Source organism: Panthera tigris, chromosome C1 (genome assembly GCF_018350195.1).
Source record: "Panthera tigris isolate Pti1 chromosome C1, P.tigris_Pti1_mat1.1, whole genome shotgun sequence".
Taxonomy (NCBI): domain Eukaryota; kingdom Metazoa; phylum Chordata; class Mammalia; order Carnivora; family Felidae; genus Panthera; species Panthera tigris.
The window spans coordinates 50,778,307-50,791,372 of record NC_056667.1 but is presented as its reverse complement, the minus strand read 5'-3'; the positions used below and the strand labels follow the sequence as shown (position 1 = coordinate 50,791,372).

General features: G+C 36.4%; 1 protein-coding gene across 8 annotated transcripts in view; it reads left to right on the top strand.

The window, feature by feature from the left end:
• Positions 1-13,066, top strand: part of DOCK7 (dedicator of cytokinesis 7) — a 224,935-nt gene that overhangs the window by 201,263 nt on the left and 10,606 nt on the right. For 4 of the 8 annotated variants that reach the window (XM_042997433.1, XM_042997431.1, XM_042997429.1 and 1 more), the window contains 5 exons: positions 5,240-5,374; positions 7,368-7,457; positions 7,575-7,811; positions 8,152-8,295; positions 9,426-9,532. In XM_042997433.1, the coding sequence (XP_042853367.1) occupies positions 5,240-5,374; positions 7,368-7,457; positions 7,575-7,811; positions 8,152-8,295; positions 9,426-9,532 (713 nt within the window). The remainder of the gene's footprint in view (positions 1-5,239; positions 5,375-7,367; positions 7,458-7,574; positions 7,812-8,151; positions 8,296-9,425; positions 9,533-13,066) is intronic. The other 4 variants (XM_042997432.1, XM_042997430.1, XM_042997428.1 and 1 more) reach the window with 1 other exon arrangement.

Sequence of the window (13,066 nt, the reverse complement as noted above, 5' to 3'; positions counted from 1 at the left end):
AATGAACCCATGAAGCATTAGATCATGACCTGAGCTGAGGTCGGACACTTAACCTACTGAGCCACCCAGGCACCCCTCAATTTTTCTTCTTAAAAGATAACATTTTTCTTTAAAGGGAATATCACCACCCTAGTAAGTATATCTTATATTCTCCAGAAAGGCTAGAGAAGGTGGGCTTATTAGCTTTGTGAAGCCAAACTCTTCCTGCTGGACCACTAAAGAAAAGTGGGGCACCCTAACTTTTGAGATTGAAGCACGGAAAAGGGCTGTGTCTTACCTCTTGTCATTTGGCTGGATGGACATGAATGTGGGGCAGTGTTTGGTTTTTATATGCTTTACGCCATGCTAAAGCTAAGTGAGATAAATTAACTTATCTAAGCAAGTAAAGGTAGAGCAGAATTGGAAACTGCAATATAATGGAGGTGGGGGTAGTCTCTGAAAGAAGGGAATGAAGAAAATTCCAAGAGCACAGTCTTTACCTCTGGAATGTTAAGTCAGATATTAAGAAAGTTAAGGAAAACATAATAGGTAGGAAGAATCTTATCTTCAGGAGGAGATGCCTTTTGGGTAGTTAGTGACTCCCTGATAATTGGTACAGACCCATGACTGAGCACCTGACAGTGCTGTACTGCTGATTGTGTTCTGCCCTTATGCTACTCTTCAGGAGAAAAAGAAAGATATGGACAGCAAACATGTACTGTGTAGATGATATTAGATGTGATTTCTTTTTCCCGGACTGGCCATGTAATGGTAAAAACTGAACCTCTGATAAGAAATGTAGTAGGATATATCTTAGAATATGTTCAGTAGGTGAATCACCAACCTGGTTATCATATTAGAGTATGGAAGGAAGGAAATGCAAGCATGCAAAAACAACTATGGTAGAGGACAGTGTTGTAACATAGAGAAAAACAAACCATAGGATGGGAGGTATCCAGTAATTCTCAAAAGGCTTACTCAAGGAAATTGTCAAAAATTACCAAGGAAAACATAAGAGAAGTGGAAGATGGCTTAGAGATCATACTGATGTCCTAGTGTTTGTGTATCAGTATATAGGGCATAGGGATTTTTATAGCTTATTTTTTTTTAATGTTTTTATCTATTTTTGAGAGAGAGAGGTAAGTGGAAGCAGAGGAGGGGTGGAGAGAGAGGAGACACAGAATCTAAAGCAGGCTCCAGGCTCTGAGCTATCAGCACAGAGCCCAACATGGGGCTTGGACCCGCGAATGGTGAGATCATGACCTGAGCCGAAGGCAGACACCCAGTCAACTGAGCCACCCAGGCACCCCTGGGATTTTTATACCTTAATTAAGAACTTGGACTTAAGGTGTCAAATATATTGGTCTTTAACTCCCAGCTCCAACACTGAGTAACAGTGTGACCTTGGGCAAATTACTTTTCCTCCTCTATAAAATGAGAGTGAAAAAATGATACCTATCTCATAATTGTGATAAGAATTAACAATGATGCATGTAAAGGGGATAGCCAGTGTGTAGCACATAGTAAGTCATTTAAAAATATTAGAGATTATTTTTATTGTTACTATAACATCATCATCATCATCATCATCACCGCTACTTATGTTAACACATTTTGGCTAATGAAGTCTAAGAGGTGTTATGTTTCCAAGCTGACATCTATGGCTAAATAAACTGATAAAAAAATGTTTGTGCTCTATAAGAGAAATAGATCTGGTAGACGAGGAGGGACAGAAATTACCACTGTATGAAATAGTGGTATGCTTTTCTGGAAATCAATTACCTTGAAGAAAGTGTAGCAGAAAACAGTTACGTGAGGATAAAAGTTGTAGTAGTGATATTATTATAGAACTACACAACCAACTCAATAGAATGTTCTTGCTAAATAAAGATAACAAAAGTAGAAAAGATTTTAAATCCATTTGTCATAAGACATCTCAGCCATTGGAGACATGGATAGATGAGTAGATGGATTTCCTTGTCTGGGACATGGTTTCATCCCATGAGATTGTGGAACCAATAAGTAAAACTGCCAAGGAAGAATTAAGTTGGAGTGTGGAAATGATAGGAATCTCAGAAAGAATTCATGGCCGTAAGGAAAAGTAATGCTAGAAAAAAGAGAGGCAAGGTGATAGGAAAGTGGAAAACCAGTGTCATCCTGTGGTCCAGAACTGAGGAGGAAATAAAATGAAGTGAGGTTTTTCCTGAGGAGGAAACTATATGTATAATTATGCTTTCATGAACATGTAGAGTCAATGGTTTTACACTAGGGAACTCTTTGTAAATTGAAGCTAAATTTCCTCAAACTCTTAGTCTTCCTTCTGCTGCTGTTCCCTCTCCCATGCCAGTGCACACACATTCATTCTCAGTTCCAGTAACTCCTCAGAGTTAACTCTGATCTACTCCATTCTACCTCTTGCACACTCCCCTTCAACTGCACTAGCCACCTTCCTTGTTCCTCAAACATACTGGGTAGGCTTCTGCCTGGAATGCTTTTCCCCACAGGTCCACATAAATCACTCTCACACCTCCGTCACATCTTTGCTTACATGTCCCCTTTTGGTGAGACCCACCCTGACCACACTCTTTGTCTCTTCTGTTCACTGATTTCTCACAAACATCTAGAACAGTTTGCCGACATATAGTAGGCACTAAATAAATATGTGAATGGATGAGTGGTTTCCCTCACATTCTGTTTTGTGCCTTTCTACGACTTTTCTTTCTCTCTCTGCTTTCTCCCTCTTCTTTCCTTCCTTCCCACATCCACTTAGCCATTCTTTTGAGTTGTAGAACCCTGTGTGTCACCTCTTTTGAGATCTGACTCCAGCAGGATTAATCTTTCCTTTCTCAATACCACTTTTTATTACAGCACATGACCATTTTTACTGTAATTATTTTAGTATATCCTTTACTTTCTTGAGAGGCCAAGTCTTTTTATTTTTATTTTTATTTTCATATTACTGAGTATGAATAGTGTCTAACACATTATCAGCACTCAATACTTTTTTTCCTTGATCTGAATGTCAGTATGAGAAAGTAAATAAGAAGTTTAAGCCTACTAACTAGTTACAAGCTGCATTAATAAAATTCAAGTTTATATGGAGGGAGTCAGTGAGCCCACTAATCCCTGCACTGATCAGATCACATCAGCAATATTGTGTCTATTTCTGGGATTCCACACGTTGAAAGGTGGCGTTGAAAAACTGATAAAATGTAAACAAGATAGTAATTCCTATCATATAAAGATGATTGACAACTGGAAAGTTTAGCTAAGGGAAACAAGGCCTAATAGCAGTCTTCACATATTTAAAAAGCCACAATATTAAAGATTTGGAATAGTGTTTGAAGTTGGAAACCTCTGAGAGGAATAGAGCCAGAATAAGAAAACGTTAGTATTTGTGGTTTTTCTTTATTTAATTAATTTTTTAAATGTTTACTTATTTTTGAGAGGGAGAGACAGCAAGCTAGGCAGGGGCAGAGAGAGAGGGAGACACAGAATCTGAAGCAGGCTCCAAGCTCTGAGCTGTCAGCACAGAGCCCAATGTGGGGCTCGAACTCATGAACAACAAGATCATGACCTGAGCCGAAGTCGGACGCTTAACCGACTGAGCCACCCAGGCGCCCCTAGTATTTGTGGTTTTTAAAAAGTAGTAATGTATATCTACACATGTGTATGACATTTTTGAAACCTAACTATCACAAATCGTTGATTTTCTCAAATGCCATTTTCACTTTCCATGCAGTGCCTTCATTCCTTATGTCAAAATTTGCTGTTATATTATTTTATTGACTTACTGATGGTTTTAATCAGAATTTAATACCTTTTTGTCTACAGAGATTTAATTTGCTATAGAGCTTAATTTTTATGCCTATTAAATTTTGAAATAACTAAAAAAATTTTTATTTTTAAAATTTTTATTGCGGGAGAGAGAGAGAGAGAGAGAGTGGGGGAGGGGGGCAGAGGGAGAGAGAGATGTGAGGCTTGATCCCACAACTCTGGGATCAGGACCTGAGCCAAAAACAAGAATCGGATGCTCAACTGACAGAGCAACCCAGGCACCACCTGAAAAGAAACTTTAAATTAAAAGCCTCAAGTTTCTTTAGTGCCAGAGACATTTTTTTCTTCAAAACTGTATTTCTTCTGGGTAAAAATGTGGGGATATTTTTAGTCACTGTACTTTTTTTCTTTCTTTTTTTTTTTTTTGGTATTAAGGATCAGAGTTTTGCTTAATTATCTGTTTAATTTGTGACTTATTTTACATATCCTTTTGCCTTCCAGTAAGAACTCAATATAGGAAAAATAAGTATAAGACAGATTAGGCTTAAAGAGAATTCAGAGGTTTCTGAATACTAATGTGTGGCTCTGTATATAGGCACTACCATAAAATCCTTCTGAAATATCGTTGTAAATGAACTGTAAAGACTGCATAGAAAGCTTCCAAATATTTTATCTTTATTGAAGGAATTTGTTTTCAAATGCACTGTGTAAGAGTTCAGATGATCTTAGTGTACTTCGTACTTGAATGTGTGGTTAATGCATGCAGTAGGTGGTTTGGGGACTTTAGAATAACCAACTCATGTCAAATTTTTCTCTTTTTATCTTTCATTCATGAATTTTCCCCTTTATATTCCATTTTTAGTTACTCTTCCACGTATAAATATTTTTATTGGCAGAGGGATTCCCTATTGTAAATTTTTTATGTCAGGGCTTCCTGATGGTCTTGACATTTACTGTCTCCTCTGTGCCAGGTGCTATATACCCGGCTTTTAACTTTCATGATCTCATTTATTACATTTGTAAAGGGATTATATATAAAAGGTAAATGCTAACTAAAAATATCAGTGTTATTTTTAAATTTAACTTTATTTAGTATGCTGTAATTTCAGAATAATTAAGACACAGTTCATGGTATCCCAAGCATCTTTTCTTACAGTAAGGAAAATAATTTATCTCAGTTGCGTAGGGACTTAAAAACACAGACCAATTTGAGGTGGTCACTTGGTACAAACTGTGAAAAACCTATACCATATGTGACTTAGTCACTTGATAAAAGTCCTAATTGCATAACGTCATTTGTTAGAAAAAATGAAAAAGAAAGATTATTTACTTCGTTTTAAGTTCATTTGAGAAATAAAATATTGTAATTTTAAATTAAATATTTTTGCAGTTTTTGAGAATTTTATACCGTAGTAGCAATCTAAACATAATGTAAAAAACAAAAAAACTTTGTATTAAGGTTTCTTTGTTTTCCTACACCTAGGATGGTAAGCGGATGTTTGGCACCTATTTTCGTGTTGGTTTTTATGGAACCAAGTTCGGGGATTTGGATGAACAGGAATTTGTCTACAAGGAGCCTGCAATAACCAAACTTGCGGAGATCTCTCACAGATTGGAGGTGAATGCTGCAGTAGTTTATAAATGTCATCTTTAATTTGTATTTTCTATGATGAATAGACTGTCAGATCCAGATCTAATCATTTAATAAACCAGATCATGCCAAACTACTCCTTTACAAAATAAAGATTTTTTGATAGGTACAGTAATATGCTTTCTAATCCTTCAAATCTTTTATGGCAACAGTAAAATAATATTAACTGCTTCTTTTTGAGGCTCTATTTTCACATCTGTCTTAGAAGGCCCTACACCCTTCAGAATTACTGTGATTTACAGAGAAATGTGTATAGTATTATCTGCACTTTGTAGAAAAAGACATAAGCAGTTACGTAGCAACTAATAATAGAATTGGAACTAGAACCTCAAGAAATTTCTGACCCAAGTGCATTATCTCTTTGGCCTGATTCCCAGGGAGATTCCTTTAGGACTTAAAAGCCTGAAATCACACCCTGAAAACACTTCTTAGAACCCCTTAACCTTCTTTTTCACTCCTTATTCATTTTCACCAAGATGATAAATTTTCATATTAAGAGGTTTACCAATCTTCTCTGCTGTAGTTACTCTTTCCAACCTTTCTTTATTCTTTTTACTCAAAAGGCAGTCCAGGACTAGAAAGCACCGGGCATCATCTAGGAGATTGTTTGAAATGTAGAGTCTCAGACCCTACCCCAGACGTTCTGAACTCATTCATATGTGGAATTTAAGAAACAAAAAAGATGAAGATAGGGGAAGGGGGGGAAAAAAGAGAGGTGGGGGGAGGCAAACCATAAGAGACATTAACTGTAGAGAACAAACTGAGAGTGGATGGGTGATGGTAGGGCACTTATGGGGCGCCTGGGTGGCGCAGTAGGTTGAGCCATCCGACTTCAGGTCAGGTCATGATCTGGCGGTTTATGAGTTCGAGCCCCACATCGAGCTCTGTGCCGACAGCTCAGAACCTGCAGTCTGCTTCAGATTTTGTGTCTCCCTCTCTCTCTCTGCTCCTCCCCAACTTGTGCTCTATCTCTCTAAAGTAAATAATAAAACATTAAAAAAGGGGGGGGGGCACTTGTGTTAAGCACCAGGTATTATATGTAAGTGATGAATCACTGAATTCTCCTGAAACCAATATTACCCTATATGTTAACTAATGAGAATTGAAATAAAAACTTGAAACAAAAGAAAAAAATTCATCATTTTTAACAAGATCCCTGGGTTATTTCTATTCACATAATAGTTGGAGAAGCAATGTTCTGGGGCTTGTTTTTATTCTCAGCTGATGTTAATTTCTTGACTGTTACATGCTTGTGTTCACCTTCCATAAATTGGCTTAAAGTGTGACTTTTTATTTTTTAAGAGCTAAATAAGTCTTGGGAAATGCTGACATGGTGTCTTCCAAATTTACTCAATCATAAAACTTATCTTTGAGGGAAGAGCAGGGGTTCTCCTTTGAAGATTCAGATTTAATTTTTCCTATTGAATATCTCCATCCATTGCCCATGCTGCTACTCAGTGTTAAATGGCAAAGTTACTACATTCTTGACTGGGCTGACTTTTCAAAATCTAAACCAGTATAAAACTTTCAACAGATCAATGCCTTTATTTGAAAATTCTGGAATATTAAATCATTCATAAAATGAATGCTGGTTCATTGACCCATATCTGTAAGAAGTCAGGCCACATCAAACTCAATAGTAAGATTCTATACATCAAAGATACTGAGCTTCTTTTGTTTCTGCTTTCTGTTCCCTTTTTGTTTTTCTTGAGGACCTCTTATGGAATCCAGTATTTTTACTGGAGAAAATTGTTATTTTATTTTGTGTTAAAGTGAGTGATGGGAATAAAATCAGATTAATAGGCTAAGTATAATTTTTGTGAACCTAAATAATTATTTTGTAATTATTCGGATGGTTGTACAAGAACTTAGCCTAATTTTGGTCAGAAGTCTCCCTGAGAGGCTTTCTCTACTCTCTAATGTTAACTTCATGTAAAAGGTTTCTTTTTCTTTATTGTAGGGATTTTATGGAGAAAGATTTGGAGAGGATGTGGTTGAAGTAATCAAGGACTCTAATCCTGTAGACAAGTGTAAATTAGATCCTAACAAGGTATGGTTAATTAGACCAGAATGTACATACGTATATCTCTGAGACTGTGGTTTTGAGGGAGAAGGACTAAACGATGACTTAACAGTGAGAAAATGAAGGGCTTTTTTTCTTTCCTAGGCATACATTCAGATTACCTATGTGGAGCCATACTTTGACACATATGAGATGAAGGACAGAATCACCTATTTTGACAAAAATTATAATCTTCGCCGTTTCATGTACTGTACGCCCTTCACTTTAGATGGCCGTGCCCATGGGGAACTTCATGAACAATTCAAACGGAAGACCATTCTGACTACTTCTCATGCCTTTCCTTATATTAAAACAAGGGTCAATGTCACTCACAAGGAGGAGGTAAGTCCCCAAACAGGGAACTAGGATTAATGAAACCAATACATTGCAGCCATGTGAGAACAGTGTGGATGTAGCATTATGTACTGCCCCTCATGTGTAAACGTACTAGAAGTTTACCCATTTTTGAGTCATTAATTTCAGCTTCTTTTCTTGGTCCCTAGTTTACCCTTGGTTTATGCTTTAAAAGGTTGATTTTTCTTTTTTTAAGGCATCCAAAGTTTGGAATTATGTTATTGGACAATAATTTATACTTAGTCTCCACTTTTTAAAAAATTGATTATATATAAAGCTCATTAAATAGTTTTCAGTCAGGACATTGACCTAATGTTATTTCATCCAGATCATCTTAACCCCAATTGAAGTTGCTATTGAAGATATGCAGAAAAAGACTCAGGAGTTGGCATTTGCAACACATCAGGATCCAGCAGACCCCAAAATGCTTCAGATGGTGCTCCAGGGGTCTGTAGGCACAACAGTGAATCAGGTTAGTGCTTTTTGCTAGTACTCTGTAAATTCCATCATAAGTGGAATTGGGAATGATGTCATGATTACATTTCACAGAGATCACAGGTAAGTGTCAGATCAGGCAGAAAAAGATTTGTGTTAGAAGTGGTTTGCAGAAGTCACAAAGGATAAATGAAGATAGACTGAAAAACAAAAATCTTTTTAGTATGATCTGTCACTAAGGTTTTCATGCCTCCTCCTGTACTGCCTGTATTTGTCTACCCATCTGTTCTCAAACATTCTATTAAGAAGGAACTGATTCACTTAAAATGGCCTTTCCTTTAAAATCTTGTCCTAAATGAACATGATCTAAAAAGGCCTCATTTTCAGAGCTACGTACATACATGCGAATGCCTGCCCCTTTAGTACTCCCTGGTGTTTCTTGTCCACATCTCCTTCACAGTGAGTCATGAGCAGGAAATAAATAATGTGGATTCGCTTTGAAAGTTTTAATAACATACGTACGTATTGTTGTTTTGTCATATGCAGATTAGAAGCCATCCCCATTATCTCCTTGTGATGGGTTCATTCAGCTTCTCTTGCTGATGATTAGGGAATATTCCAGGGTAAGGTAAAATCCAGAAAGGCTTCAAGTAAGATTTCATATTATGTATCTTATATTTTAACCAAAAAGTGCCCTATCAATACTGATACTGCCCTACCGATACTGATTTACTTCAATACTGAAGTAAATATTTTAACACCTTTACCCCTAAAAACATACATGATTTGGGGGTTTTACTTCCAAAAGGTATAACAGCCACAAAAGGTCATCTCCAACAGCTGACTGCATCCAGGATAAATTATGGAATATAAAAAGTACAAAGCACAATGCTTCTATGAATACGATAGTCAGTCCTTGAACTCCTCTTTTCTTTGAAAAATGCACTAATTTAATTGCAGTACTTAAAAATATAAGATTTGGCATTAAGAGAAGCTGCAAATCAATTGCCAGAATCTGTCTGTGAGAAGTTTTAATATAGGCATAGACGTACATGCATTAAGCTTAAGTGGAACCATCTCATTGCTAAGAAAAAATCATTTGGGTAAATTCTACCTCTGATTTTAGAGAAGACCAAAACACACTTGTTTTATGTTCTTATTTTACAGGGGCCTTTGGAAGTTGCCCAGGTTTTTCTATCTGAAATACCCAGTGATCCAAAACTCTTCAGACATCATAATAAACTACGACTGTGCTTCAAAGATTTTACTAAAAGGTACTCAAGACTTCCTACATAAAGATCCTCACATTTGAGAATGTCCAAACCACAGAATGGTATAAAGTCCTTAAGGGACTATTCAAAAGAGAGAATCTAGGAAAGCATCTCACAGTGAGAAACAGTTTGTGCGTTACTTCCTGTTCCTTCCGGGCCTCTATGTATCCCCCCCTACATATCCAATACTCTGTAATGCCATATTTTTTATTTTAAAGATTAGAAGAGCCCAGACTCAAAATTTTTTTTTAACTTGAAACTATTATTAGACCATTTAACTATTTAACCTGAGAATCATTATTTATGGTGAACCTTCAATGGGAAAGTTTTGGTTTCCCTTCCCTCAGGAAACACAGAAGCAACAAACGTGGAAGCAAAAAATTTATGTTCAGATCTTGTCTTTGTAATCGTGTGTCCTATTCCAGGTCACTTAATCTCTATGATCCTTTATTTTCTAATATATAAAGTAAGGATAATAATATCTGCTTGTGCAAGTTAAGTGAAATAATATATGGGTGTGTCGGGGTCCCCAAGACCACCCCCAGTTTTAACGATTTGCTAGGAGGACTGACAGGACTCAGCATATAGATGTAGTCATGGCTATGATTTGTTGCTGTGAGAAGGGACAAAGTAAAACCTTCAAAGGAAAAAGGCACAGTGAAGTCTTGGGGAATCCAGCTGTAGGCTCCACAGTGCTCTCTTAGGGGATTTGCACAGGAGCTCCTGACGCCTCCAGCACTGAGCTGGGATAGCATGTGTGAAATGTTGTCTACCCAGGAAGCTCAGTAGAGACTCAGTGCCAAGATTGTTGCTGGGGGCTGGTCACATAGACACCTTCTCCCTGGTATCTACCAGAATTCCAGACTCACAGAATGAAAGCAGGTATTCAGCATAAGCCATAATGTTTGTGTAAATAGTTTAGGCACATTGAGCCGCTCTTATCTTCTGGGAATGATTACCTCCCAAAGTCCAAATTCCAAGACACTAACCAAGCGCCATCCTTGCAAACAGGCCTTCGAAGGATAGCAGTCTCCGGCCTACAGTTAACTCTTTTCTGCACAAATAATATTTGGCACATAATAAATAGATGTTTAGTAAATATTAAATTTTGAAACAGTAGGAAAAACAGTCATTTATCAACTTGATACTGGTTCCTGCTTTACTAACACTGAAAGCAAAATAGAGAGAATGATTAATTTTACATGGTCATGCCAGGGAAGATTGCACACAGGAGTCGACATTTGATATGGACCTTGGAAGGAAGAATATTAGTTTTCAGACAGATACAGGGAGAAAGCATATACTAAATAGAAGAGAAAAAAAGAAAAACCAGCATGAGCAAAGTTCAGAGTCTCTTTGGAGAAAGGTGAATAGTTTAATGAAGCTGGAACCATAAAATCTGTGAAGAGAGGCAGTCGAATACTGGGTAAGTGGACTGGGATTAGATTGTAAGAGCCTTGTGTACCATTAAGTAAATGACAATCACCTAATAAAGTAGCATCAGAACCCAGTCTTTGACTCCCTGTTGTGCTTTCTCTTATCAAATCATTCATTGAACAGCTTTATCAGGGGTAGAGATAATTTTATATCAGTTTTGTCATCAGAAAATTAGGAATGCTAACATAATCAAGTATTTTAAGATGGAATTTCCCATGTTCTCATTGCAATAGCTATCATGAATTCCTATCAGTCTCTCCTGCCTGAACATGGTGAATATCTTTTAAAAGACTTCAAAAAGCTTCACTGGAAGTCTGAGATTCCATAATCTGATTAGTGGCCTAGACCCCTTCTAGGTTTGATTTTAGGAAGCAGCAGGAAACAGCTCCAAGTATATGAAGTAAATGAACTGTGGTAGTGAAAGAAGGAAATCTGCTTTATACCTGTAAAATTGACTAATAGCTGGCATTAGCTTTATTATTAGGAAAGTTTCAAATAACAACCAAAAACACCCTGCTATCTGTCAGCCAGATGGTCTTGGAACAATACATACTTCTTTAGGTCATACACATTTAATTATAGACAGATACGGCTTTTCTTGCCATTATTTGGAATTTTTACATGATTACATTCATATATATCCTCCTCTGTGCATATTGATGATAAGGTAATGAACTTTTGTAGTGCGCAGGTCTCCTTAAGTGTTACCAACTGTAGAGAAGGTTTTCTTCATTTTAAATGACAAAAAGGCAGAAACACCAAACAAACTATAAAATATAAATCTTATCAAGAAAATTATAGCCTTTTTTATTATTTATTATTTTATTAAAGTCATGCTACTTTTTGTGTTACCTTTAATTTTTTATATCAGTATGCATATATATATATATTTATAAAAATTCACTTACAATATACATAGAATTTTTTGTTTTTCAGTTAAAGTTAAAACTTTCTAATGGTTACTTTATTTCATCAAATGTTTGAATTTAAGTTGAATTTAAGCGTGATGTAGTTATCCAGTGTGTTGGATTTTTTAAAATATTTTTTATTATAGTCGACACAATGTTTCGTTAGTTTCAGGTATACAACATGGTGATTTCCTATACCTTATGCTGTGTTCTCTACAAGTGTAGCTACCGTCCGTCACCATACAATGCTGTTACAGTATCATTGACTATGTTCTCTATGCCATTCTCTGTGCCTTTTGTGCCTGTGACATATTCATTCCGTATCTGGAAGCCTGTACCTCATACTCTCCTTCACCCATTTTGCCCATCTTCCTACTGCACTTAGATCTGATTCTGCTCTTTTGTTGTTGTTGTTCATTTGTTTTTTAGATTCGACATATAAGTGAAGTCATATCATTGTCTTTCTTAGTCTGACTTATTTCACCTAGCATAATATCTCTGAGTCCATCCATGTTGTCACAGATGGCAAGATCACATGCTTTTCATGGCTGTGTAATGTTCAATTGTTTGTATATACCATATCTTACTTATCCATTCATCTATCAGTGGACACTTAGGTTGCTTCCATATCTTGGCTAATGTAAATAATGCTGCAATAAACATAGGGGTGTATATATCTTTTTTATTAAATGTTTTCATTTACTTGGGGTAAATACCCAGTAGTGGGATTATTGGATCAAATGGTATTTCTGTTTTTAATTTTCTGAGGAGCCTCCATACTATTTTAAGCATGAAATGACTAAGCCAAAGTACACGAACATTTTTACGAGCCCTTAATACATCATGCGTTGCAAAAAGTTTCTAAGTATCAAACAGTGCCAAGTATGCAAGTGTACTAATCTCAGCACACCTTGCTTTAAGTAATGCCATTTAGGTAGGGTATCTCTTGTTAATCAGTTTAAATGGTACTTTCGTTTGCATTCTTTTATTCCTAAAACCAGTGAACACTTTTGCATGTGTTTACTTCTTATATTTTGGGATTTATATTTTAAAACTAATTTTCATTAAATCTTAAATGGATTTGATATTTATAACACTTGTTATTAAAGAACAGGGAGAAAAAAAAATCATGTTCCTACCCACCCTGCTTAATAACATTATCATTGCTTTGAGATCACCTCCTCATATGTTC